The following is a 24,647-nucleotide window of genomic DNA, read 5'->3' on the forward strand; positions in this document are numbered from 1 at the left end:
ACTGGAGAGCTTCTGTTCTGCCCTATACAGCAAGGAGCAGGGGGATTAATCCCCTAGGCAACCAAGGAGATGGGCCTTCTGTAGCCATGGGAACACCAATCTCATCTCTCCAAACTCTGTTAGGCAGGTCTGTCTGTCAACCACAGACCTCTCGTTCTGCTCTGTGTGAGCATTTGTTATATAAGGCACCTCTCTCTGCCTTGTGCTTTTAGTTCCAGTAGACAGAGAGGAAGGATCTGTTGCTGGGATTTGGAGTGAGAGAGAGTGGAGTTGAGAGCTTTTGGCTGAGTTTGCTGCTGCTTCAAAAGAGACTGAAAAGCCTCTTTCTTATTTTCCTCACTAGTCCTTGCTGGGAAGGTCTTTGGGTGAAGGTGCCTTTTTTCCTCCACCCCACCCCACCCCAATCTCAGGCCTTTGCCTGGCTCTGGGGCCTAGCTTGACTGAGGCCTCCCTTATTTTTAATTTGCTTGTCTTTGTTTCTTCTTAATTCTTTCTCTGCTCTTTTGAGGGCTCACACTCTTGTTTCCTTTGGTTTTATTTTGTGCACCTCTCCCAACTGGGCAGGTGTCTGTGTGGTGGTTTTGGGGCCCTCCTCCCAAGCCCAGTCTCAGGGCCACTGCCTGGCTCTGAGGCCCAGCTATGTGGGTTCCAGTTAACGTTTTGCAGTCTTGGCCAAACTGGGAAGGTGGGTGGAAGAGACCCTGCTGAAGTCTCCCTGCGAGTTTGGCATCTCTGGGTATGAAGGGGGGCGTTGAAGTGCCCCAGGTTCTGACGAATCACGAAACTAACAAATTGTATCATGAAAGGGGACAATTTTGTGGAAGTTCGCGTTTCGTGATTCGTGGAATGTGATGAAACACAAAACTCTCATTTTATTTTTTTCCCGTTTCATGCCCATCTCTACTCTAGAGTATGTCTGGCCATATGCTGGTAGGGACAGCTTTCTCTGAAATTTTGCTTAGGACTTCTACGGAAAACTTGAAGCATTCACTGGTTGTGAATTAATTAATTGCTATCCCACATGACTGCTTCGTCATTGATGCTGACAGCTCAGCCTTGGCCTTGGCCATATCAAACAGGTATTTTAGCAAAGTTGTGAATGATGAAACAAACTCCCAGCATCTACTGTGCCATCTCAAATGATCTTGGAATGTTCCTCTCAGATCATGTGGCACAGTTCATGGGGATGGAAAAATGTTTTGTGAACAGCAGAATTTGAGTCCAGTGGCACCTTAGAGATCAACAAGATTTTCAGAGTGTAAGCTTTCAGTCACAGCTCCCTTCTTCCGACACAGATGTCTGACTCTGGAGAAGGGAGTTTTGATTCTCAAAAGCTTACACCCTGAAAATCTTGATGGTCACTAAGGTGCCATTGGACTCAAAAATCCTGCTGTTCTACTGCAGACCAACACAACTACCCACCTAAATCTATTCTCATGGTTTGTGAATGTTCTAGCTCAGCTTTGAGGCAAAAGAAGTAGCAGTCAGAAATGCCTGTGTGTGTGCAGCATGCACACAATAAAAACACAAATTGGGGGTATATAAGAGTGACAAGGAGGATTCCAAAAGAATTAAGTTCAAATGACCTCTTCCGAGTTCCACAAAACAAAAAGGTTTGGGTAAAAATGGGTAATACAAATTTAATTATTTTCAGCCAGAGCCAGCCATTCCAGAAGGCAAACATGCACTTTTCAGAGCAGCATCACATATGGCAAGCCAACCACAGTTCCAGCTGTGCATGGATAACACGCATTTCCTATTAACTTTTTAATGCAGAAACCATATCTATATGCTAAAATCCAAGCCTCTGAAGAGGCCTATGGCTTGGGTTGGTTAAATAATGGGATACAGCCTGGGGGATCTCTTAAGTCAAGATATCTCAAGAAGAAAATACAAGATCAGCAAGCAGCAGGGCAAAGAGGAAAAGGTGGGTGTCCACTGGCTACCCTTCCCAGAGCCGTTGCCTAGAAAGCGCAGCCGGGTGGGGGTGGGGCGGCTTTTCAATGACTCCATTATTGGGAGGGGTAAGCTATTTCCAGCTTCCTGCTGTAGAGGTCTGTCATGCTTGGCATTATTGATTGCAAACCCCACTGGAACCTTTGGCTCCCCTGCTTCCGAAGGAGGCATTTAGGTCTTCGATTAGTGAAAAACAAAACAGCATCTCCAGGGATTGCTATGATGTGGGTCATTCATCACGAGCTGGCCCCTTCTTGACAGGGAAATGCTGAGTGAACAAGAGGGAGGGGGAAGGGACGGGAAGGAAAAGGAAAGGAAGGGACCTTTGTAGCTGTTCTGCTTGTGGCAACAAGCTGTCCCTTTTTTTGTACCTGATGGATATAAATAAAACTGCCAGCATTCCTTTTCTTTCTTACAATTTGGTGGAGCGGGTATATTTTGCGCACAATGAGAACACTGAGATATAGGGTGACATGTGGAGCAGTCTTAGGGTCTTCTCACTGGCCAGAAGTGGCTGTTGCATCAGACAAGTTTATCATGCAAGTATATGTGGACCTGGACAGCCCAGGCTAGCCTGATCTCATCAGATCTTGAAAGCTAAATAAGGTTGGCGCTAGTTAGTACTTGGATGGGAGACCACCAAAGAAGACCAGGGTCACTGTGCAGAGGCAGGCAATGACAAACCACCTCTGTTAGTCTCTTGCCTGGAAAACCTCAGCAGGCACTGCCATAAGTTGGCTGCGACTTCATGGCACTTTACACACACATGCCGTTTACGTTCGCCAGAATGTTCATCTGCATTACAAATGCCCCACTGGAATTTTCTTTGTTCTCATGATCGGAGGTTCTCATAAACAGGAAGAGAGAACCTCAAGGGCAATACCAGCCCTCACATATGAGACTATTGTTAGATCATAGAAAATCCAAAATAATAGAAAAAATGCCTCTGAACATGAGCATCCTTTCCTCACAGCAATGTGAGTTCAGCCTTATGTGGGATTAGGAGAGCAGGTGTCCATGCAAAAGCCTGTTTAAATGCTAGAAAGATTAACGCCAATTATTTTTAAAAAGAAATTAAACATCCTAGCCACAATCCTAAACAGTCGGGAGAGTTTAAGCCCACAGAAATCAGTTCTCCTAATGTGTAACTACTCTGCATTGCCTTGTCTTGTGTGCGAGAGCATCATGTGTTAGACCAGAAATATTGCCTAGGAACATTTTTTCTGTTCAGCTGGTTACGCTTCCTGACTATATGAGGGATTAAAGGATGTGTATTTTATACACAAATCTCAGGATTAATCATGCACTTGAAGCTGCCTTACAGTGCATCATCAAACCATCGGTCCATCAAGGTCAGTATTGTCTAATCAGACAGGCAGTGGATCTCCAGGGTCTCTTAGGAAAAGGTCTTCCACATCACCTTCTACCTGATCCTTTCCACTGGAGGTGCTGGAGACTGAACTTGGCACTCTTAGTATGCAAGCAAAGGCTCCACCACTGAGCCATAACCCTTCCCCTAAATCCTTTCTGAGAATATCAATACACTAGCATCAGAGCCCGTTGTGAGAAGAAAGCGGCCCGCATCCCTGGGCACGGCCTTCCCACTGCCTCTGTGGTGGCTGCAGAGCTGTGCTGCACCTTCCTGCTGGCTCCGCAGCCCCTCAGAGGCCTGCCACAGGTGGCACAGTGGCCTGGCACAGACCTCCTAAGGCCCCACAGCAGCCCTGCCAGGTCGCCATGCTGTGCTGACGACTTTCCTTTTATTCTGGTTCAGGCGCACCCACAGGCCCCTCAGTGTGCCTGCAAGGGGATTAAAAAGTGAGTCATCATCACCAATACAGCTCAGCTTTTATATAGTAGGATATTAAATAGTTGATGATGGGTAGAAACTAATCGCTGCTTTGGTGAACATTTTTGGCAATGCTAAAAAAAACGCTCCCTTTCCCAAATGGATTCCTTGCAAAAATAGATTATTCACTTCACTTGCCCTCATTTGCCCTCACTCTCAGTCACCCTCTCTTGTCTTCAGTAATGCCATTGCTCAGTAAGATTTGATTGACTACACAGTGGCATTATGATGTTGTTCCATTCACAATATGATCCATGAGTGAGCCATGTAACTAAGTCAGCAAGAAAGAAGCAGTTTTTGTCAGGGCAGTAATTATGTTAAATATTGATACATCACTTCACTCCTAAGCAGAATTACACTATTTTAAAACGATGGACTTCAATGGACTTAGGGAATCATTCCACTTAGGGTTGCACTGCAAATCTTTTTAGTGGGAAAATTTCATTCCAATGAAGTCAATAGTTTTGATTCTAAAATTAAAAGTAGGAAATTTTAATGCAATGCTGGTGGAGTTCCATTCACACATCCCACAGATAGATAATTATACAGGGACTGATTAACTGATTGATTCATCTAAACTGGCAACTCATCCCATATAAAGAAAAGATTAAAATGTCATGTTAAAATAAAATGGAAACCTGCCCAAGCATGGCAAATACCCTCTTCTCATCTTCGATCATCTTCTGCCAGGGTATCCCAGCTTCCAAAAGCCAGAACAGTCTTGCTATGTTTCTAAAGGAAGCTTTGGTGTTCTAATAGAGTTTTGAAATCCATGCTGGGAAATTCCTGGAAATTTGGAGGTGGAGACTGTGGAGGGCAAGGTTTGGGGAGTGGGGGGACCTCAGCAGGGTATAATGCCATCGTGCAGCCATTTTCTACAGGGGAATGGTTCTCTGTAGTCTGGAGATCAGTTGTAATTGCAGGAGGTCTCTAGGCCCCACCTAGAGATTGGCAGCTCCGTATTCTAACCTCACAGTAACAGGAGTGCGCGGTATTTACCATCCTTAATGCATATGGTCAGCTTGCTTTTCTCCCCAATCAGGACCCAAAGTGGCTTACAACATCATTCTCCCCTCTTCCACCTTTTTCCTAGAACAACAACCCTGTGAGGCTGCTTAGGCTAAGAGAGTGTGACAGGCACAAGGTCAGAGGAACGATATTAACTTGGTTCTTCCAGATCCTAGTCTGACATTCTATACCACACTGTCTCTCAAATGTATGTGTTCTAGCTTTGGTAAATGTACATATACCCTCCAAAATCTGGATTTGGGGTAGCAGATACCAAAGTTGGAAAACAGTCACATTGCTCTGTTCATACACATAATAGTGAGTGACCAAGAGGATCACATATAGCCCCATTTCTCCTTACATACAGTTGGGTAGCCAAAAACATAATGACTTAACAGGGCTCGTGTCAGTCAATCAAATACCAGGCCTGAAGATATCTAAAGGCTGTTGAGCCGGTTGCTTAGCAATGACTGAAAGGCCAAGGCTGTCAGAATACAGAGAATTGTGAGGCTAGGAGGTGCAAAGGGCTGTTGTCGTAGGAAACAAAGAAGGTGGTCAAGAGAGTCCTTTGCCATTCTACAGGCTCTGGTATTATATAGATGTTTACTTCAACACAGGGGTCATTTTGCAGAAAAAGAGCTGGAGGGACTCATTAGCATAACTCATTTGCACAAGTCATTAGTATATGCCACGCCCCTTGCCATCACCTGAAGTGTGCTATTAGCATAACTGATTTGCATGTGCCACACCCCTTGGCATCACCTATCCTAGCTGTTTTGGACCCAATCCTGGCCATTCAGGGCCAAAATTGGGCCCAAAATGGCAAAAAGGGTTGAAAATGGCTGAAAAGGGACCCAAAATGGTCAGGATCGGGCTGCTGCTGAGTGAGAGAGTGATCTACCACCATTTCAACCCCAATCCAGGCTGAAACGCGCCCAAAATGGCCAAGAGTCAGGTGGGCGGGGCCACCTGACGTGACCTCTTTGGGGAACTGCCGGAACTGCGTTCCTGCGTGTTCCCCCTCAAAATGAGCCCTGCTTCAACAGCAACCGACACTCCCACCTAAACAATGCTCTCCCCTCCTCCTTCTGGGAAAAGACCTGGTCTACTGCTGAAGCAGAATGAGACAGTAATGAGGTAACTGAGTACTGAGGTATTAGAATAGACTACTATTTCATACTGCAAGGTGAGGGAGCGGATTTTGGGAGAAGTTCCCTTCTATGAAGTCACAGGTGGGTAAACAGTGGACAGGCGCTCACATCTGCCCTGTGGTTGCTTTTCAGCTGGCCCTCAAACTCATCAGGAAGATAAGCTCACGAAATTGCAGCATTGAGTGTCAGGCTGATGCTCCTGAAATCTGTTAAGCAGCTTGAGGCCTACGAAGAGCAGCTGAGTAGGAGTGGGGCTGCCAACCTCTCGGTGGCTTGCTCTAGGGTTGCCTGCTCCCCTTACTCTCCTGGCGGGAGTGGGGGGAACCTGGTACTTACTGGGGGCTCTCCTTGCGCTCACACAATGATATCACTCTTGGAAGTGACGTCATTGCACCTGGTGCTGGAGAGTGGGAGTAAGCCTGCTGCCAGGCGCGATGATGTCAGTTCTGGAAGTGACATCATCACGCCCACTAGGAGAGGGCCTATTGTGCGCTGGCCCGTGAGGTTTTTTGCCTCCCAGGCCTGTTCCCTGGGGCTTTTCTGCCAGCCGGCCAGGTCAGTGGTGGTGAGGGGCAGAGGTTGGGAGCGAGGGATGCCCCGCCCCCACCAGGAGACCTAGCAGCTCTAGTGGTGGCTAGAGAGCTCTTGAAATTACAACTGATTTTCAGGTTACAGAGATTAGTTTTCCTGGAGAAAATGGCTGCTTTGGAGACTGGACTGCATGGGTCAGTCACAGCTCTCCGGAGCTCTCTCAGCCCCACCCACCTCACAGGATGATTGTTGTGGGGATAATAACAACATACTTTGTAAACTGTTTTGAGTGGGCCTTAAATTGTCCTGAAGGTTGGTTGGTATACAGGGCTTTTTTCCAGTGGGAACGTGGTGGAACAGAGTTCCGGCACCTCTTGAAAATGGTCACATTGCTGGTGGCCCCGCGCCCTGATCTCCAGACAGAGGGGAGTTTAGATTGCCCTCCGCACCGCTAAACTCCCCTCTGTCTGGAGATCAGGGGGCGGGGCCACCAGCCATGTGACCATTTTTGCCAAGGGCAATTTAAACTTTAAAAAACTCCCCCCTTGTTCCAGCTGACCCAATGTGACGTCATTGTGCGGTCCTGAGTTCCAACCACTGAGTTCCACCATCTCTTTTCCCAGAAAAAAAGCCCTGGTGGTATATAAATCAAATGTTTATTGTTGTTGTTGTTGTTGTTATACCCTTTTGAGGTCCTGCCCCTCCTCAAACCCAACCCTCCTCAGGCTCCACCCCTGAAGTTTCCAGGAATTTCCCAAGCCAGAGGTGACAATTCTAAAAAGGAGGCTACATCTGGGTCTCTGTCCACTTTTGAGGGCTTTTTCGACACTGACTTTTCCTGTTTTTAACCAGCCCTCTGTTCTCAAAAGCAGGCAGAGACCCAGATGTGGTCCCAGGCTGAAGGACTGAAAATAAAGTGGAAAACTAGCACAGCGTGCAAAGACCTAGAACAAAACTTTTCTCCTTGAAGTGCTAATTAATTTTCATATGCAGTGAGCTTTTTATACAAGGGGAGCATTAAAAATGGGATTCTTACCACTTGAGGCCCATTACATAATCTCAGCAGTCTACCACTTCCTTCTGCTACATGTGGAAAGCAGGCCCAAGGGCTATTTAGAAGTGGTTTCTGGTTGCTGAAGATTGTTTATTTATTTCTACTCTGCTTTTCTCCCTATTGGGGACCCCAAAGTAGCTTCCAACTTCATTGCCCCTCCTCTAAAGGACCATCCTAACAACAACCCTGTGACGTAAAGAGACTGATGGCTCAGATAAGCACAGAATCCTATACAATATGAAGTTCTGTAACCTCTTATGATGGGGTTGTGTCTTAATGAAGTGGCTTATCCTATCTTGTTTATTCATTGTAAAGATGTATTTCTGAAACAGAGGCTAACAAAGGCTAGAGTGACAGACTGAACTTGTAGTAAACATGGAATGTTGGCATCTGCTATGCGGGGGCTCTGGAATGAGGAGCCAGTTTGGTGTATAATCTGGAGAATCGGGTTTGATTCCTGACTCCTCCACTTGAGGCCAGCTGGGTGACCATGGGTCAGTCACAGGCTGTCTCAGAGCTCTCTCAGCCCCACCCACCTCACAGGATGATTGTTGTGAGGCTAATACACACTTTATAAACTGCTCTGAGTGGGTGTTAAGCTGTCCTGAAGGGTGGTATATAAATCGAATGTTGTTGTTGTTGTTGTTATTCTTTGGGGGCACACATTTACAGTGAAAGGCCCACATTGTTTGCACTGGAGGTTGGAGTGCAAATCAGTTCAGCCTTATAAGCAGCACTGCAGATAAGGACTCTTGTCTGTTCTTTTTCTTCCTCTTTGCTTTCTGATAGTTCTGCCCTCATGTGGTGAGAAGGATGTTTCACTTTGTTCTGAGGGGAAAAAAAACATTTTCTGTCATTCTCTTGCTTCAGAAGTCTTTAATTTTTTTCATCCCTGATCTAGATGGCCCAGGCTAGCCGAGTCTTGTCAGATTTTGGAAGCTAAGCAGGGTTCGCTCTGATTAATACTTGGATGGGAGGCCACCAAGGAAATCCATGGTTGTTATGCAGAGGCAGGCAATAGCAAACCACCTTGGAATGTCTGTTGCCATCAAGGATTGCCATAATTTGCCTGTGACTTGATGGCACTTTCCACCACAAGCTTGTCCCAAACAAAATGCTTTTGAAATGTGTTTATAGAGCAGAATACCATTTCCTTTAGATAACTGTGTTTTCTTTTGAGCACATAAGAACTGCTACAACTTTATGGACTTTGAAGTACATATTTGGCAAACTTACATACAATGGGTTGGGTCCAGTGATACATTTTTGCTAATGGGAAGAAGGATTCCCCCCATTTAGCTGAAGTCTTCCAGCACTTCTCATGCTATTCCTGGAGGCAAGGCTCAGGGTGGGGCTATGGTTCTTTGGCAGAGCATCTGCCTTGCATGCAAAAGGTCCCAGGTTCAGTTCCTGGCATCTCCAGATCAGGAAATAGGTGATCTGAAAGCCCTCTAACTGAGATCCTGGACAGCCGCTGCCATTTGGTATTATTGACTCCCCACAAACCAGGGCTGGCATGATGTATAAATGCATAGCCCAGCAGTCTCTAGGTGGCAGCATAATCCAGTCAGTGGTCTACTGCCCAGCACTAAGTGCAGTTACCCCCATCTAAGCCCATTCATTGCAGTGTTAATTTCTCAGTGCAGCTAATGTGCAAAGAAGAGAGTGTAAGTTCTTTGTTCAGTGCTCTGCAATAAGGGGCTAAGTATATGTTACATGCAAATATGACTGAAGGGGGGAGGGGAGAAAGGAGCTGCTTTTGGATGGAGTCATTTTGTGCAAAGAAGTGCAGAGCACACCAGCTGCCTCCAGCAAGCCCTCGGAAAAGCAGCTATTGTAGATATTTTGGAGGTTTTGGACTCTTGCAGTGGAGTCTTGTCGTGGGAAAAAAAAGAAGCACGTGCATACGTTTAGAAGGATACCTTGATTTTTAAAATTTCCCCATGCATGTAAAAAGGATTGTACCTCTCTGATGTGGAAGTCATGTAGACTCTCGTTTACTCATTACAAAGACTGAATTGGATGATGGCTCTAATTTAATGTTCTAAAAAAGAAATGTATTAAGGACATACAACTAGACACGGATAGTATCTGGGGTCTGTAAAGATCCCAGTAGCTCATTCTTGTGGGATCTTGTAGACCCCAATCACTTATTTGTACACTTTTCCTTCAACTCAAACCTCCTGAATTAAAAAGGTAACGCTGATGGTTGGTTAACACTCCATCTTAAGCGCTGCATCAATATAAAGCAAGTGTTCAATGAGAACCTTCTTTATGTGGGGGCTAATTTTGTATCAGATGACTAGTAGTTTGGGGATACTCTTTGAGTTTTGCCTCTGGAACCCCAAATATCAGCTTGTCTTTAATCAGCTTTGACTGATGCACCCACATCGCCCACCACTGAAGCCTACAGATGTGGCTGCTGTCACCCATGTCCAGACTAGGTCATTGCAAGGCATTCATCAGGGTGTGTGTGTGTGGGGGGGGTGTCCTGCAAAAAAAAAAAAATCTGGAAATTTTAGTTGGGTTCCTTATAAACCTGCAATGCAAAACAAACTGGCAGTCATTAATCACAAAGCATGGATCAAAACACAAAAACGTTTTTATTAGGATACAGAAAAGATCTGAAGAAACATTTTAAGCAAGTCTTTTAAATCAATATGAATGAACCAATCGGTTTCTTCCGGCCCAAGTAATAGTTCGATCCTGGCTATCCTCCTTCTGACATGATGTGACACTTCTGGAAAACCACAAAGAGCTGCTAGGAGGGGTCCAAATACCCTTTGACCACCCAGACCCACCACAAGCAAACCCATCATACGACTTACCCAGATCCATAGACCCCCCCCGCCCCCACCCAGGGTGATCATGGTCCCCAGATTTTGTCCCCTACTCTCCCTCTCCTTCTAGATGGCCCTTCTTTTTTAGAAGCCATTTTCCCTTGCAGTTTGTTGGGAGATCTTGAAAGAGTTTGACAGTTACAGAGGTAGCAGTGAACAAAGCAGAAAGGATGGAGGAACTGAACTAACAGGTCAGGACCCAGATTTACCAACAGCTCCCTAGGCTGAAGATGTCTTTGCCACCAACAGCTTCCTGCTCGGAAGACTTTGCGGGCATTCAGCAGTTCCATATGTTCCAGCTGCAACTGCAGTTCCTTTCAGGTCATCGGGAAGAAGTTCCTGTTCTCACAAATCTTACCTTCTTCCACCTTTTTCAAAAGTATATGTGGCCTTCAGCACCTGATATTTCCAGATGGTCTCCCACCCAAGTACTAATCAGGCTTGCTTAGAGAGAGGACAATAGAAACACAGGAAAAAACGCTGCCCTCAGGCAGATCACTTCCCTCCCTGTACAACACTTCCTTCCTCTTGCTTGCCAGCAGATGGCGCTGGAAAACAAGCATTAAGCCACGCATGTCAATTTGCTAAACTAAAAGAAGGATTTCTGGATCCAGCATTAAAGTCAGTCCCAGTTTTCTTCCGGCAGAGGGCAGCACTTTGCTACTTCAGTCTCACGGCCCTCAGTGATTCCTATGATGTAGCAATATTTTTAAACCCATGATCTCTGTTTGCAGCTTGTTCTGCTCTGACCAGCAGCCCACCCAAGATAGAACCGGAAGCAACATTCCAAAGACACCATAACTTCTTCTGGGCCTCATGTTGCCAATTCACATCCATTAGAAAGTCAGTTTAAGGGAGAGCTCCAGTCACCCCCCTCTCTCTCCAACTAGCATTGAAGTGAACATGCCTCGATGAGAACTTTTACAGGCCACAGTATGTCTGCTGACGTCTACTTGGTTCAGACGGCCGGCCGACAAGAGATGCCGCATCTCAGCGACCTGACAGATCATAATGCAGTCATTGGCTGCCTCTGAAACTTGTCACCCAGCTGAGGTGAAATGCAACAAATTAATCAATTCCAGATTCCTTCATGGAGAGAGATGCGGTCGGAATGTGCGGGGCCGGATCATCATGGTCACCTTCCGGAGAGAATAATAATCTGTGTCTTTCCAAGTGTACCAAACTATCCCATCGGGTCCTAGGAGCCTGCGGTTTTTCAAGGAGTATCTGCCACCCTGAGAAGGGGTAGGGGGAGAGAGGAGAAAGCACGGAGTAAATTAAGAATACTCTCACGCGTGGTACAGTTCAGCCTGTTACCTCAGCATCTTCATTCTGCTCCCTGCATAGGCTGGGCCTTATTTTGAGGTAACATTTCCTCCAAGAACCAGAAGGCCTCTGGGAGGTGCTGGCCTAGATTTCTACATCTCAGAACTCATGATTGACAAAGCCAGAAAAGATACACTTTGGAGAAGAAGCAAATGGGCATCCAGAAACCCTCAGTGGGCACAATGGCACCCATAAGCACCATGTTGAAGATCACTGGGTTAGAGTGTTGGATGAGGCCTGAGGAGGCCCAGGTTGGGAAATTCCTGGAGATTTGGGGGATGGAGCCTGGAGAGGGAGGGGTTTGGGGAGGGGAGGTACCTCAGCTGGGTATAATGCCACAGAAACCACCTTCCAAGGCAGCCATATTCTCCAGTGAAATGGATATCTGTGGCCTGGAGATCAGTTGCAATTATTTGAAATCTCCAGCCACCACCTGGAAATTGGCAACCTTAGTTCATTGTCATGTCTTCCCCAGGGTGACTTCAGGTCCATCATTTTCTCTCAATGTTGCTTTGAGGATAAAAGTTGAAGAAAAAACCATGTACACCACTTGGAATTCTTGGAAGAAGGGTGGAGATAAAAATGTAACCGCTGAATTCTGGTGAGCTTCATCTCCAGCAATGGTTATAAATGTTGTGTGGGTCAACAGCTGGACCTTACCTTGTAATAAACTCCATTGAGGTTGGAGAAGAAGCACTGGTGATACCACCAGCCTCCGTGGGAGATGGCAGCACAAATGTTCCCGGAATCTGGTGTACTGAAGCTCCTTTTGTTATGGTACCAGGCAAAGGAATCCTCCACCGTCCCACTGAAGCCTTCTACATGCAAGCGGTAATAGTTGGCTTCATCTTCAATGCTGCAAAGCAATAGGGAACATGCCAGGGACACTCTTCAGGTGGGGTTCTCAAACATTCCCTAGCTAAAGAGTTTTGGAGGTGATCTGGAATCTAAGGGGCAGTGGTGGGGGTGGGGGCTTGCATTCCTCCCCCACCAGCACAGCAAATGTAAAAATTCTGTGTTGAACTATGAACTGGTACACTGCATTCAAATAACCTCTAAAGCCCCCCTCACCTCCTATCACCAATGTCCTGAAAACAATTCATATGCATGACCGGAACCCCACATCTTATCCTTTGACTGACCCCATAAGGACTGTCTTGGGAGAGAAGATTGTAAGGGCTGCTCCCCATTCCTGGTTATGCAGCAAATAAGTGGCGGCCACTAAAAGTAAGTATGTGCAATTCCAGTCTGTTTCAAGTCATTTTTTGTATTGAACACTAGAAATTAGTGATCCACACTGAAGTGCACTGAAGTCAGTCTTTGCTTTCCTCTTAGCAAAGTTCATTGAAACGATAGCACCACGTGCTGTGAGCTCAGGAAATCAGGCACTCTGCATGTGTAAGCACTCAAAGAAAACATGGAAACTCCAGTAGATATAGGATGCCACACCTTGATTACTATCGGGAGCGAGGGGGAGTCTGCATATTATACCTGTTTTGTAGTTGCTCCATTGGTACTAACCAGTTCTTCCTCCTGGGCTAGCCTTTATGGCATGGGACCCACATATCTAGAGGACTGCCTCTCCCAATGTGCCCAGCTGTGACAGCTGTGCCCATCTGAGCAAAGTCTTCTGAACTTGCAACTGCACATGATCAACAGCTGGAATTCCACTTTGTGCATTCCATGTTGCGGAATGGCCTGCCTGAGGCGGTCGGGAAGGCTCCCAAACGTCTAGCATTCCCCAGAATGTGCAAAGTGGATATATTTAGGAGAAATTTTTTATAAAGGGGGAAGGATTATAGTTTAGGGCGCTGTTTATTTTTTACATTATCAGACTGCCTTGTTTTCTAATTTCCGAAATGCAATTTTCACATTTCTTATATGTCATGCCATATACAGTGATCACATGTCTTATACTGCTTCCTGTTGCATTGTTTTAAATTTTGTAATTGCCTTAAGAGTCTCAGTGAGAAAGGCAGACTGCATATAGAGTCAATAAATGTGCTGGACATGCAGATACATCTCCGATATGTGGGGATGTAAGTTCCTAATGTGTCCAAGAGATGGATGGTTTTAGGTGGGTAGCCATCTTGCTCCGTAGTAGAAGAGCAACATTTTGGTCCAATAGTACCTTAGAGACCAACTAGATTTTCAAACTGAATCTCGCTCTTAGAGAGATGGATGTTTGCTTTCCTCAGCTCACAGCAGGTGGTGCTATTGTCCTAGTTAACTTTGTGGAAAGATTGTTCTGGAGAGACAGCTCCTAATAGGAGCTCCTAAAAAGGATTGCCCGCATATGCCCTACCCAGTAGTTCCAGCATTGCCCACCCATACCTGAAGAGCTGGTAGAAGGCATGCTTGTGCTTATTATTCCAATCTTCCAGATCAACGCGGAGGGAATAGTCCCCTTGGTTGGTTATCTTGTGAATGTTTTCATTGCCCATCCAGAATTCACCATGTAAATCGCCAAACCCATCTTTGTACTCATTCCACGTCCGGTTAAAGTTGACGGTACCATCTTGCCGCCTCTGGATGACTGTCCATCCTCCACCTGCCAAGGATTTAGTCGGTTTGCGGAATTTCTAACCTGCCTCCATCCCAAGCGCTTGGGACAGGAAACGCCATTGAACACCAGAGCCAGGGTGGGTGTTGTGGGTTCAATTGTTGGAGTAGCACTGGGGGAGTGTGGACTCAAATCCCCTCTCACAGCGCAATCCTAAGAAGAGTTACTCCAGTCTAAGCCCATTGAAATCAATGGCCTTAGACTGGAGTAACTCTGCCTAGGATTTCACTGTTAGCCAGGGAGTCCACTGGGTGGCCTTGGGCCACTCTCGAGCGACTGAAGTTGCCTTTTTACTGAGTCCAATCTTTGGCCCATCTAGATTGCTGGGAGCTGCTACAGATACCCAGTTTATGAGGGATGCCACAGATTTAGTCTGGGACTTTTGAATGCAAAGCCTACACATTACCCACTAAGTTATGAACCCTCTTCATCTCTCAGCCCACCTCCCAGGACTAAAATGATGGCAAACCCCACCCTGAGCCCTTTGGAGAAAGTCTGGGATTCAAATATGATACATTTGGATCAAGGTGTTAAAGGAAAACCATGGATAAATTAGGTAGCAGAAGCAGGAAATGAGGAAGGTTCCACTAGCTTGCTGGCCTGGTGGATTCCACTTAAAAAGCAACTGCATTTCTCGTTCTCGCCCGCCCCCTATAACATTTAGTATATCAAGTGTCTCATGTTACGGCACTGCACATTTCTCTCTTCCATTTCCTCCGGTCCACACGATCAGCTGCTGCTGGTGGGGAAACATGATGTCCCAGCACAAGGTAAGTTTTACCAAATGTTTCAGAAGTAAAGGGGAGAGGAAAAGACACAGGTCCCGTTTCGTCTGCACTTGTCACGGACTAGGGGCTTCAAGCATGTGTGAACCACCCCAAAGCCACATGGAACGCTTCTGAGCAGGCGTGTTTTTCTGTAACCACTTCCTGGGAGATGCAATGTTTGACCAACCTTCCGTGAAAGCATCCCTCAGGACTGTCACTTAGGAAGTGCCCTTGCCTCTGGCCATACCTTCCACGTCCATCTCACACAGCACTTCAATCGGCAGCCCTTCCACGGACGGCATGATGCTGTAGGTGCCCGAGCGACGGACCCCATTGTAGTATATGGAGGCACAGTCAATGGGGCAGTTCTTGGCATGCCTCACATCTGAGAAAGAAACCGGCGGAATGAAATGAGGCTGGAGGCAGAGATTTGGTGCTTTTTGCTCTTTCCTCAGCCAGCAAAACTTATCGGGGGTGTATGAAGCTGCCTTACACCAGGTCAGACGAGATCAGGCATGTTCAGGCTGGGTTGGCCATAGGCTGCCTTACACCAAATCAGAGCATCACTCCGTTCAGACTTGTAGTGTCTGGCAGCAGCTCTCTAGGGGCACAAGCAGAGAAACCTAGGAGAAAGCTGATGACTATGTGGCATTCACTGCCAAAGGATGTTCACAAAGACAACAACTGTGCTCATAGGTCGCTCTTCTAGACAGATTAGTGCCCCACTCAGAGCAGTGAACAAGGTCAGTGTTATTACTGTCTCCACAATACAGCGGGGGCTGAAAGGAGTGGCTTACCCAAGGCCACCTGCTGAGCTCAAGGCAGTAATAGGATTCAAACCAGCAGAGTTCTTATTATCAGTCCAACCACTTAACCACTACGCTACAGCAGCTTTTGTTGTAATGGTCAAAAGAACAGATGTCTTTAAAAGGGGATGAGACAAATTCATGGAGGATGGGCCCATCATTGGCTACTAGCCATTGTAAAGAAAGGGAACCTCCACAATCATAGGCAGTAAACCTCGTGATGCCAAAGTTAGGAGGCAACCCCGGGGAAAGGCTTTGGCATCTATGTCCTGTTGTTGGCAATTCAGAACGACTGGTTGGCCACTGTGTGAGACAGGTTGCTGGACCAGAGGGACCACTGGTCTAATCCAGCAAAGCTCTTCTTACGTTGTTATGGGTTGTGGCTCAGTGGTAGAGCATCTGCTTGACATGAAGAAGGTCCCAGGTTCAATCCCTGGCATGTCCAGTAAAAAGTATTAGGTGATAGGTGGTGATGTGAAAGACACCTAAGGTCCTGGATAGTTGTTAGGAGTTGGAGTAGACAGTATTGGTCTTGATAGACCAATATAAGGCAACGTAATGGTTCAAGGTTCTTTCTGGGAATCTCCACCAGAGATCCCTGAATACAAAATGCTGGGGACTGAACCCAGGACCGTTTGCTTCCAAAGTACACACAACTGAGCCTCAGCCCTACCATGAATATATTATGCAAAATAGGTCAACATGCAGCTTTTCTAGATGCAAAATTAGTAGTGACGTTTCTCTGAGCATACGTGGTTTACCGCAGGATGTAAGGCTGACTGACATGGTCTCTTTGAAAGATAACCTGAGTAGCCCAGAGCCAGCTGGCTTAAAGGACTCGGGGCCAAACAGGCATGCTCTCCCTTCTGCTGGCATCAGAGGCTCAGGTTGGATTTGGGCCAGTGAGTGACAATCGTTGGGAGCTTATTCCACTCTACGGATTGGTGTCAGGAGCTCTGTTCCTCTGGGATGAAGGTCCCATAGGAATCTTTTGCTTGGGAGGGCCAAGGGCTGGATGGATCTGAAGCTTCTCAGTATGTTTAGGTGTGGAGAGTAAAAATCACCCAGTGGGGGAATAGCAAGATTTGAGTCCAGTTGCGCCTTAAAGACCAACAAGATTTTCAGGGTGCTTTTGAAAGTCAAAGCACAGAGTTCAGAGATGTGTCCTTTCCAGCTTTTCTACTTTTTTACATGGGACACAGGCAAGAAGCCATTAGATTGCCACATGAAATTTCCCCACCTCCCACCTCCTTCTCTTCCTCTTCTTCATCTTCATCTTCCTCCTCCCCCTCCCCCTCCTTTTAGTACTCAGACCGATGAAGAGTTCTGAGATCTCTGAAGCTTGCACACTGTGTTGTGTCATTTTGGTTGGCCTTTTGACTTTTTTTGAAGCTCTAGAATGTTTTTTGAAACTCTAGAATGTTTAGACTATGAACCTCTTGAAAATATGAGTCTGAAGCTATAGGATGTTTAGGTCATATATAAAGATGTAAACTTTCTGGAATTTTTGAAGCTCCAGAGAAAATGTGTTTGTTTTCTCTTAAATGTTCCTAGCATTTTCCTGAGCCTTCACATCTCTTGTCATGCATCATATTAATAGGTTAGAGGGATAAATCCCCACACCTACATTTGGGTTGCATTTGCACAGCCAGCTCTTCCACTGCAGCTGTCCCACTGCAGGAGAAGAGAGGGATCTCCTTTGTCCACCAAAAAAGCTATGCTGGGGTTCCTGGGGTCTTCATGGACAAAAGGCATGTGTTAATGGGGACTGAAGAGGGGCATTTGGTGAGATTGAGTGGGAAAGATGGCTGGATCCAACCATTGCAATGTATAGGTTATGCTGTATGGATCCTTGATGGGCAAGTAGGAGATTCTTTTTGTGGTGCTCACATCTGTAGAGTCTCCAAATGTGGAACTGATCTGATCCCTGAGACTCAAGGAACAGAACCTGGGAGTCAGGGCAGATGGATGGATCCTTGGAAGATGGGATGGAGCTGAATAGACACTGGCCAGGCTAGCCCAAGGAAGTGCCTGCCCGTGCCTGTGGCCTCCAGGTTCAGACATGGTGGGGAGGGAGTCAATTGCAAAAGCTCTTGTCAAGCCAAGCAAACAATTCTCTCCCTGCCCCCTTCAGTTCTGGTGCCACACCCTGAGATTTTGCTCCTTCCCTTGGGAACCACAGAGCAGACACCTGGCAACCTTATAGCCCAAGCCCAAAGAAAAATATACATTTGAAATTCTGCATGGGTGGGGGCAGGAGAGAGCATGCAGTGGGATTCCCATCCACTGGGATGAGTGCTTCAGCTGTCTGCACAGATCTTTGTCTGGAGTAGGCTGGTACCCACGTAAGCATCCTTGCTAAATGGGCATCATTTCTAACAGACTCACAATCCCTCTCTTCTTGGCCTGAAATTCTTAGTGCGTCATTCTGATTTCATTTGGGCAGATCTTGGGGCCTGGAGGAAGAGGGGCGGGGTCTAGCTTGATCAGAAAGAGGCTGCCTCGCAACACTGTGGCCCGTGGGGGTATGATTCAATAAGAGGAACATGTGAAACTGCATTGCACTGATCATGCCATTGGTTCAGTGAACCCAGAGCAGCGGCTCTTCTAGGTCTCCGCTGGCAGACAGCCTTCTAAACAGAGATGCAAGCACTGGAATGTGTAATTTTCTGTGAAAAAAGCCGGCGCTCTGTCACTCAGCTACAAGGGGAAGATAGACATTTAGACCACTGTTTTAGAGCTGTATTGAGCAGAAGCTGATGTTCTTTCCCTGGAAATGGACTGTTGGGTGGGTGGGGAAGGGAGCAAATACCTGGAGCAAGGGTCTGCAGTCTAGGGTTCCAGAAACAAATGTGGCTCCACATGGAACCAAATATTGCTCTTTAAGAAAGGAAATAGTTCCAGGTAGGGAGCCACGTTGGTCTGCAGTAGAACAGCAGGATCTGAGTCCAGGGGCACCTTAAAGACCAACGTGATTTTCAGGGAGTTAACTTTCGGGAGTCAGAGCTCCCTTCTTCAGAGGAGAAGAAGGGAGCTTTGACTCTTGGGAAGCTTATACCTCTTCGAGATCTTGTTGGTCTCTAGGGTGATATTGGACTCAAATACTGTTGTAAGAAAGAAAACAAAATCTTTAAGTTAAGGCATATTGGAGGGGATTGTTGGGAGGCTAGAATAATCAGTCTGTGGAGGGAATGGTAGGCAAAGGTTATTATGGGACTAGAGGGCTTCATGGACAGGCTTTACGGAAAAAGAAATGAGAGAGGAGAACAGCTGCCAGTAACCCAAGTGCAAACCATGCGCTGATTTATGCCAGTGTGCTAAATCAATTGCACAGGGTGCTCTTATGTCTATTTGAGACGTTGTGTGTGTGCCACTTCCTATTAAAAGACTTGCAACAGCCAGCATTTTGAATTCCTGCTCTGAATTTTGACACAGTTTGTCTTTTTTTTTTTTTAGTTGTTAAAGATAGCAGACTCCTGAATTGGAAAAAGCTAGGATGAATAAAAATCCAAGGGGGAAAACAACAGTATCATATGATGCTGTCATATACCAAATCATAACAATGGTCTGTTTAGTGTGCTATTATTTGCTCTGATAGACAGTGGTTCTCAAGTGCCCGTCTTTCCTGTCCTTTAGATAAAAGCTTTCAATAGAAGGTTGAGCCCGAGAGCATCAGCATGCTGAAGCATGTGAGCTATCCGTGAGCTATGGCCCCTCCCAGCAATAGGGACCACAGTCAGAAATCTCACCTGGACGGTGCATCTCCTGTTGCAGCCGCATCTCCGCAGGGACCAGGCAGCTGGGGTTGTGCCGTACCCATTCCATCAGCAGAGAGATGTTGTGCACCTGGGCCTGGATGCCGTACAGCAACGTGGCTTGCATGTGCTGCAGAGTATCGGCCTCGTGGTATTGCTGCTCCAAATCCTGGACTCGGTGCTCCAGAGAAGAGTTCCAGCTAGCCTTTTCTTCATGCTTTAGAGGAGGAAGAAGATTTGGTGTTAAAGAGTTGGGGCTGAGTTTCTTCAAGATTTTGCTGTTGCACTGCCTTTAACTATCTCCAAAACCCTTGTGTATTCTCTGCAAAAGAGTGCCCAAGCTTTTAAAATCCTTAAAAATAAAGTACTGTACCTTTTCAAAACTCACTTTAAAAAGCACTCGAACTGGCAGCTGTCGAAGTCAACCAGAACTATACAGGTGCTAACTAAGTACCATTGCTTAGATACCCATTGTACACAGCCATGTTCCACACTGGACTGATAACCAACCAGCAATCCATATGGAGCAAGGAGGTATGTACTGAAGGCTCCCAGGCAGCCTTGCATCAGTTTATCTTCAGCAAGCTCCCATAATGTACTTTCAAAGCATTATGATGTATGCCTGGAACCCCGCTTCCCTTGTTTATTGAATGTCTCAGGCTGATTGTATGATCTGCCTTGAGCCTCAGTGAGAAAGGTTGGCTATAAACAATTATTTTTTTTTAAAATGTATTCTTGCATAAGCCTATTCATGATGATTCAGATCTCACTTCTTCAGATGCATATGGAGTACATAATCTTTTTACAGACACTTTTATGTCCAAGTTACAACTTGGTGGGAGAAGAGGTAAGGTCTGACTTGTATGCTGGAATACATTTTGTCAGCCTTGAAGATGCTGTTAGACTTCTGTTTTAGTTTGCTGAGGTAGACCAACACAGCTGGCTCTCTGAAATGATTGTGCTGGTCAGTGTGGTGGCCAAGTTTAGGCTTTTGTGAAGCAGAACGACCGCAATAAAGCACCCATTTCATTAAAAGAGAGAGAGAAAACCTTGTAATTAAACCCGTTGTTTTCAAAATGGAAAGACACACAGTGAGCAAAACCAGGCTAACTACTACTGAGCAATGATTTTTTAAAAATTTGAGTGTAAACCATCCCCTTATTGTTTTAATAAAGGGAGAGAATAATAATGTTAAAGTTACTCAATTATTTTAATTTTTTTTTGCCCTGATTCTGTCCAGATCAGATTCTTGAAGCCATCTCTTCTTCAGCTAGGCCTCAAAGCCTCTTCCCCAGTTGCTGGGTGCTGAGCAAGAGCAGGCAGACTTTTCTCCTTGCCCAGATATTTACCCGATAGAAAACTGTCATCTTTAGTCCCCAGAAGGTTCTAATGAGACCGTTCTATTTTTCCTTAGGAAGAGAAATCACCACCAACGGAAGCTCTTCTCAGCCTGGCAGATAGGAAGCTAATCAGTGGAACAGGTTCTCCAGCCTTTCTTTAATTAGGAAGGCTTCATTCAACTAGCTCCAGAGCATGAGAAGAGTGCCCACCAAACATTTCTTTTTCCAAAGTGAGGCAAGGTGTCATTTCACCCTTGGCACAACCTGCCCAAAGCATCTACTAGGAAAGTTCTTTCCACTGGATCATGCCAGTGTAAGATCTACCACCCTTAATGGCTCCTCGTATCATCTCCTATCACGGTAGGTGTCACCTGTGTCGTATGCATGAGTACAGAGGTCTTACTCACTTGAAGCAGCCTTCTATCAAGTCAGACCTAGCTCTGGACTGTCTGTTCTGACTGGCAGGAGTTCTGCATGGATTCAGACAGGAGACTGGCCTTCTCCAGTCCTATCTGATATGGGCATGGTGGAACCAGGGACCTTTTGCATGCAAAGCAGGTGCTTTTCTCCTTCCCCATTTCCTTCCAGTGAGGTAAGTACAGGAGAAGATTCCCAAAAGATTGTACTCTCCTTCACTTTTTCATGATGATCATCACCCAGAGAGAAAATGCTTGGATATAAGCAACTGGTTTTATGCAGACGAAAATGCAAAGTGAAGAATTGTGCAGCCGAGTAGTCTTCATAAACAAATTTGGAGCTCCGTTTAGTGGCCGAGATTTATGAGGCTTAATAACAGGCCAACTTCATTTCTTCCTAGAGGGCTGGCCATTCCTTGGCTCTGCAATTCATCATACAACCCGGAGATCAGCCATCCCAGCTCTTATTCGTTCTTCTGTCGTGGCGCGATGGGATGTGTGTGGGTGAGTGTTTTCTTATGTCATTCCAGACCCCAGAATATTAAACAGCATATTAGAATTCATTTCTTTCTTCTTCCTCCCTTCCATTCCTTAAATGAACCTATGAAGAAGAGCTGCAAGCACATAAGTGCAGCTATGCTGGATCAGACCGGTGGTCCATCTAGACCATCATCCTGTTCCACAGTGACAAAAAATGCTCCTGGAACATGTGCAAGCAAGGCAGAGAGCACCAAGCCATCCCCTGTTGTTGCCCCAGGTTTCCAGGAGCTGTTCAAATTGCAGACGGGCACTGCACAGTGCTGGGACTTACACCCCAAGTACATGCTGTGTGATTTCTGGCAGTATTGTTAACTCAAATCCCCCTCATGGATTACTAGTTGTAACTTTCATAGGCTTGTGCACCTGGACAACGTGAGTTCGTTTACGGGGAGAGGCCTTTTTCAGAGGAACTTGTCCTTTCATGCTCTTGTCATCCCTTTGAAAACTGAAGCTTACCTGCAACTCCAGAACCTTGAGGCGATGTCGGTGGTTCCTCAGCTCTTCTTGGAGCTCAGAGATGAGTTCACGCAGTTCCAGGACCTGCTGCTTCCGCTCCTCATTTTCATGAAGCCAATAAGAGACCTCGTCTGTGCAGCGGAACATATCCGGGCACCTCTGTTCATCCAGCTGTGGCAGAGTGGCTACAATTTTGCACCTCCCATTGGGCAAGACCTGGTTGCTGTATTCTCCACACTGGATTAGCCCAGGACTCCCTTGGTGCCCGTCATCACTGCTTATGCCATTGCTGTCGGCTGCCAGGGGTCTCTGCAGTGAGTGGCGATTCAGCAATGCCAAGAAGAGGAGAGATTGCAGCACCATCCTTTTGGGTCCAAGATGGGTGGAGAGCTGCATGGTGCAACCAAGGGGTACAAGCCAGGGCCACCTGAGTGTGCTGTGGTCCCTTATTCAGATGCTGTCCAACACAGAGAAGTCCGTCGGTTGTAAACCACATGCATCGCATTGGTTCAGATCAATGGCGATCAAGTCTAGGAATGAATCTGTGGCTGCCGCAAAAGGGGACAACTCAAGGAGTGCACATGAAAAAGAAATCTGTAAAGAGTGATCAAGAGAACAGTGAAACTTGAGCATTATTCCCTTCCTACCTCTTAACATTCCATCATGTGTGAACTTTTGCCAACTTCCTCAATCTAGTTCTGTGCCCTTCTAACTGCCTCTTGGATGTCATATGTTCATATTCAGGAATTTCTTTCCACGAAATACAGTTAAATAGCTTCTCTGTAATAAGTGGCTTTCTTAGAAATCGTCTTAAAAACACAAAGAAAAGAATGTTTCTATGATACCTGTTTTTTCAGGACCCCGGAGAGCTCCTTCAGCAAGACATTTCCCCTCAAAGGAACTAGAAGAGACAGGGCATTTCATCACAATGCTCTTTAAGAAAAAAAAAAGTCCACTTATACCCCTTAAAAAGTCTTTCTGTTCTAGCCCCTTTCCAGTTTTCTTTATTTCTTCAGGAAACCAGGGGGAGGGGATTCATTTCTTACATTCTGGGGCTGCCAGTGCTAAAATGGAACCATTACTTCCATAAATGCAGTTGTCAGAAGCTTCTACAGCTCCACCACCGAGAATGGGGTTTTTTTTTTTGCAAGATATTGTTGCAAAAGTAGAAAGATATTTGTGAGCTTTATTGTGCAAAATAGTACTTAAAAAAAAAGATGCCAAGAACAGTCCTTCCTGGAATCCCCTCCCAGAAAAAGCTTGATGGTATTTTCTCCCTCTTTCTCCACTGAAATGTCTTTTCTAAAGCCTCCTTGTATGCGCTACAGGGCAGGGATGTGTCATCTGTTTATACTGCTCTGTAAAGTGCCGCACACTTTAAAATATGCTGTATACATTCAAGACAATGACCATGACTGAAAACAGCAACAGTCACATTCAATCAGCCCACTGATCCATCCACCTAATGTTCTGTTTCTGGTACTGATCGATTCAAGGTAACTTAGGAAATGTTAACAACCATGTAACCAAAGAGGCTGTCAGGATTGGCAATCAGTGAGAAAAACGGAAAGAATTGTCCCTCAGTTTCCCCTCTGTAAAATGGGAATATTTATGATTCACTTCCTCAGGTTATCTGGCAGAGGGTTATAAAGCTGCATAAATTATTCACCATTAAGTCTGTAATTACTTATGTGCTGTCCAGTGGTAACTGACTTAAGGCGATCCCAGCAAGGGGCTTTCTAGGCAAGTGAGAAGCAGACGTAGTTTACCAATGCCACACATTGACACTGAGAGATCTCTGTCTTTCGGTGCTACACCTCTGAAGATGCCAGTCTCACAGCTGCTAGCGAAACGTCAGGAACTACAAGGCCAAGACCACGGCCACACAGCCCAGAAAATCTACAACAACCACCATAAATGCCTTTGTCTGCATGTCCCCTCTCCAAGAACCAACCTTGCATAGTCTCTGAGATCTGACAAGATTGGACTATACCATGCCACTTTCCCTCAATTAACTCTGTACTCCAAGACAATGTATGTGCAGGGAGGGGGACAACAGGGGATGATGAAAATTTAATTTTTATCCAGCACACCTCTATGTTTTATGAATCTCAAGCAATCAGGAGTCCCCCCACAGCCCTCACCTTCTTTGTCCGTATAGTCAACGTCGTTTGGAATGGTCAAATATTCTACTGAAATATGAATTTAAATGGCTGGGGAAAATATATAAAATTATTATTGCTCAAGTCAACTTCTGCCCCTTGTTATACCCTGCCAAGCCTGGCCTCC

General features: G+C 46.0%; 1 protein-coding gene and 1 non-coding gene across 2 annotated transcripts; one reads left to right on the forward strand and one right to left on the reverse strand.

Annotated features, from left to right (window-relative positions):
- Positions 1-11,477: 11,477 nt before the first annotated feature.
- Positions 11,478-22,754, reverse strand: LOC129323690 (fibrinogen-like protein 1). Its single transcript, XM_054970284.1, has 6 exons — positions 22,359-22,754; positions 19,601-19,823; positions 15,293-15,430; positions 14,050-14,266; positions 12,376-12,571; positions 11,478-11,624 (listed from the first exon to the last, which is right to left on the reverse strand). Exons 1-6 carry the CDS (start codon positions 22,752-22,754, stop codon positions 11,478-11,480), a joined length of 1,317 nt encoding a protein of 438 aa, XP_054826259.1.
- TRNAV-GAC (transfer RNA valine (anticodon GAC)) lies at positions 16,226-16,296 on the forward strand. Its single transcript has one exon. It is a non-coding gene; the product is annotated as a tRNA-Val (tRNA).
- Positions 22,755-24,647: the final 1,893 nt, after the last annotated feature.

The sequence above is a fragment of the Eublepharis macularius genome, chromosome 1 (assembly GCF_028583425.1).
Source record: "Eublepharis macularius isolate TG4126 chromosome 1, MPM_Emac_v1.0, whole genome shotgun sequence".
NCBI lineage: Eukaryota > Metazoa > Chordata > Lepidosauria > Squamata > Eublepharidae > Eublepharis > Eublepharis macularius.

Bases quoted from the DNA above. Each gene is read 5' to 3' on its own strand.
- LOC129323690 (XM_054970284.1), bottom strand. From the start codon at position 22,754: ATGCAGCTCTCCACCCATCTTGGACCCAAAAGGATGGTGCTGCAATCT. The intron at 14,267-15,292 runs GTATGGCCAGAG...AATCCTTGGCAG, and splicing joins GTGTGAGATGGACGTGGAAG to GTGGAGGATGGACAGTCATC. The intron at 12,572-14,049 runs GTATGGGTGGGC...ATTGCTTTGCAG, and splicing joins GCCTTCTACCAGCTCTTCAG to CATTGAAGATGAAGCCAACT.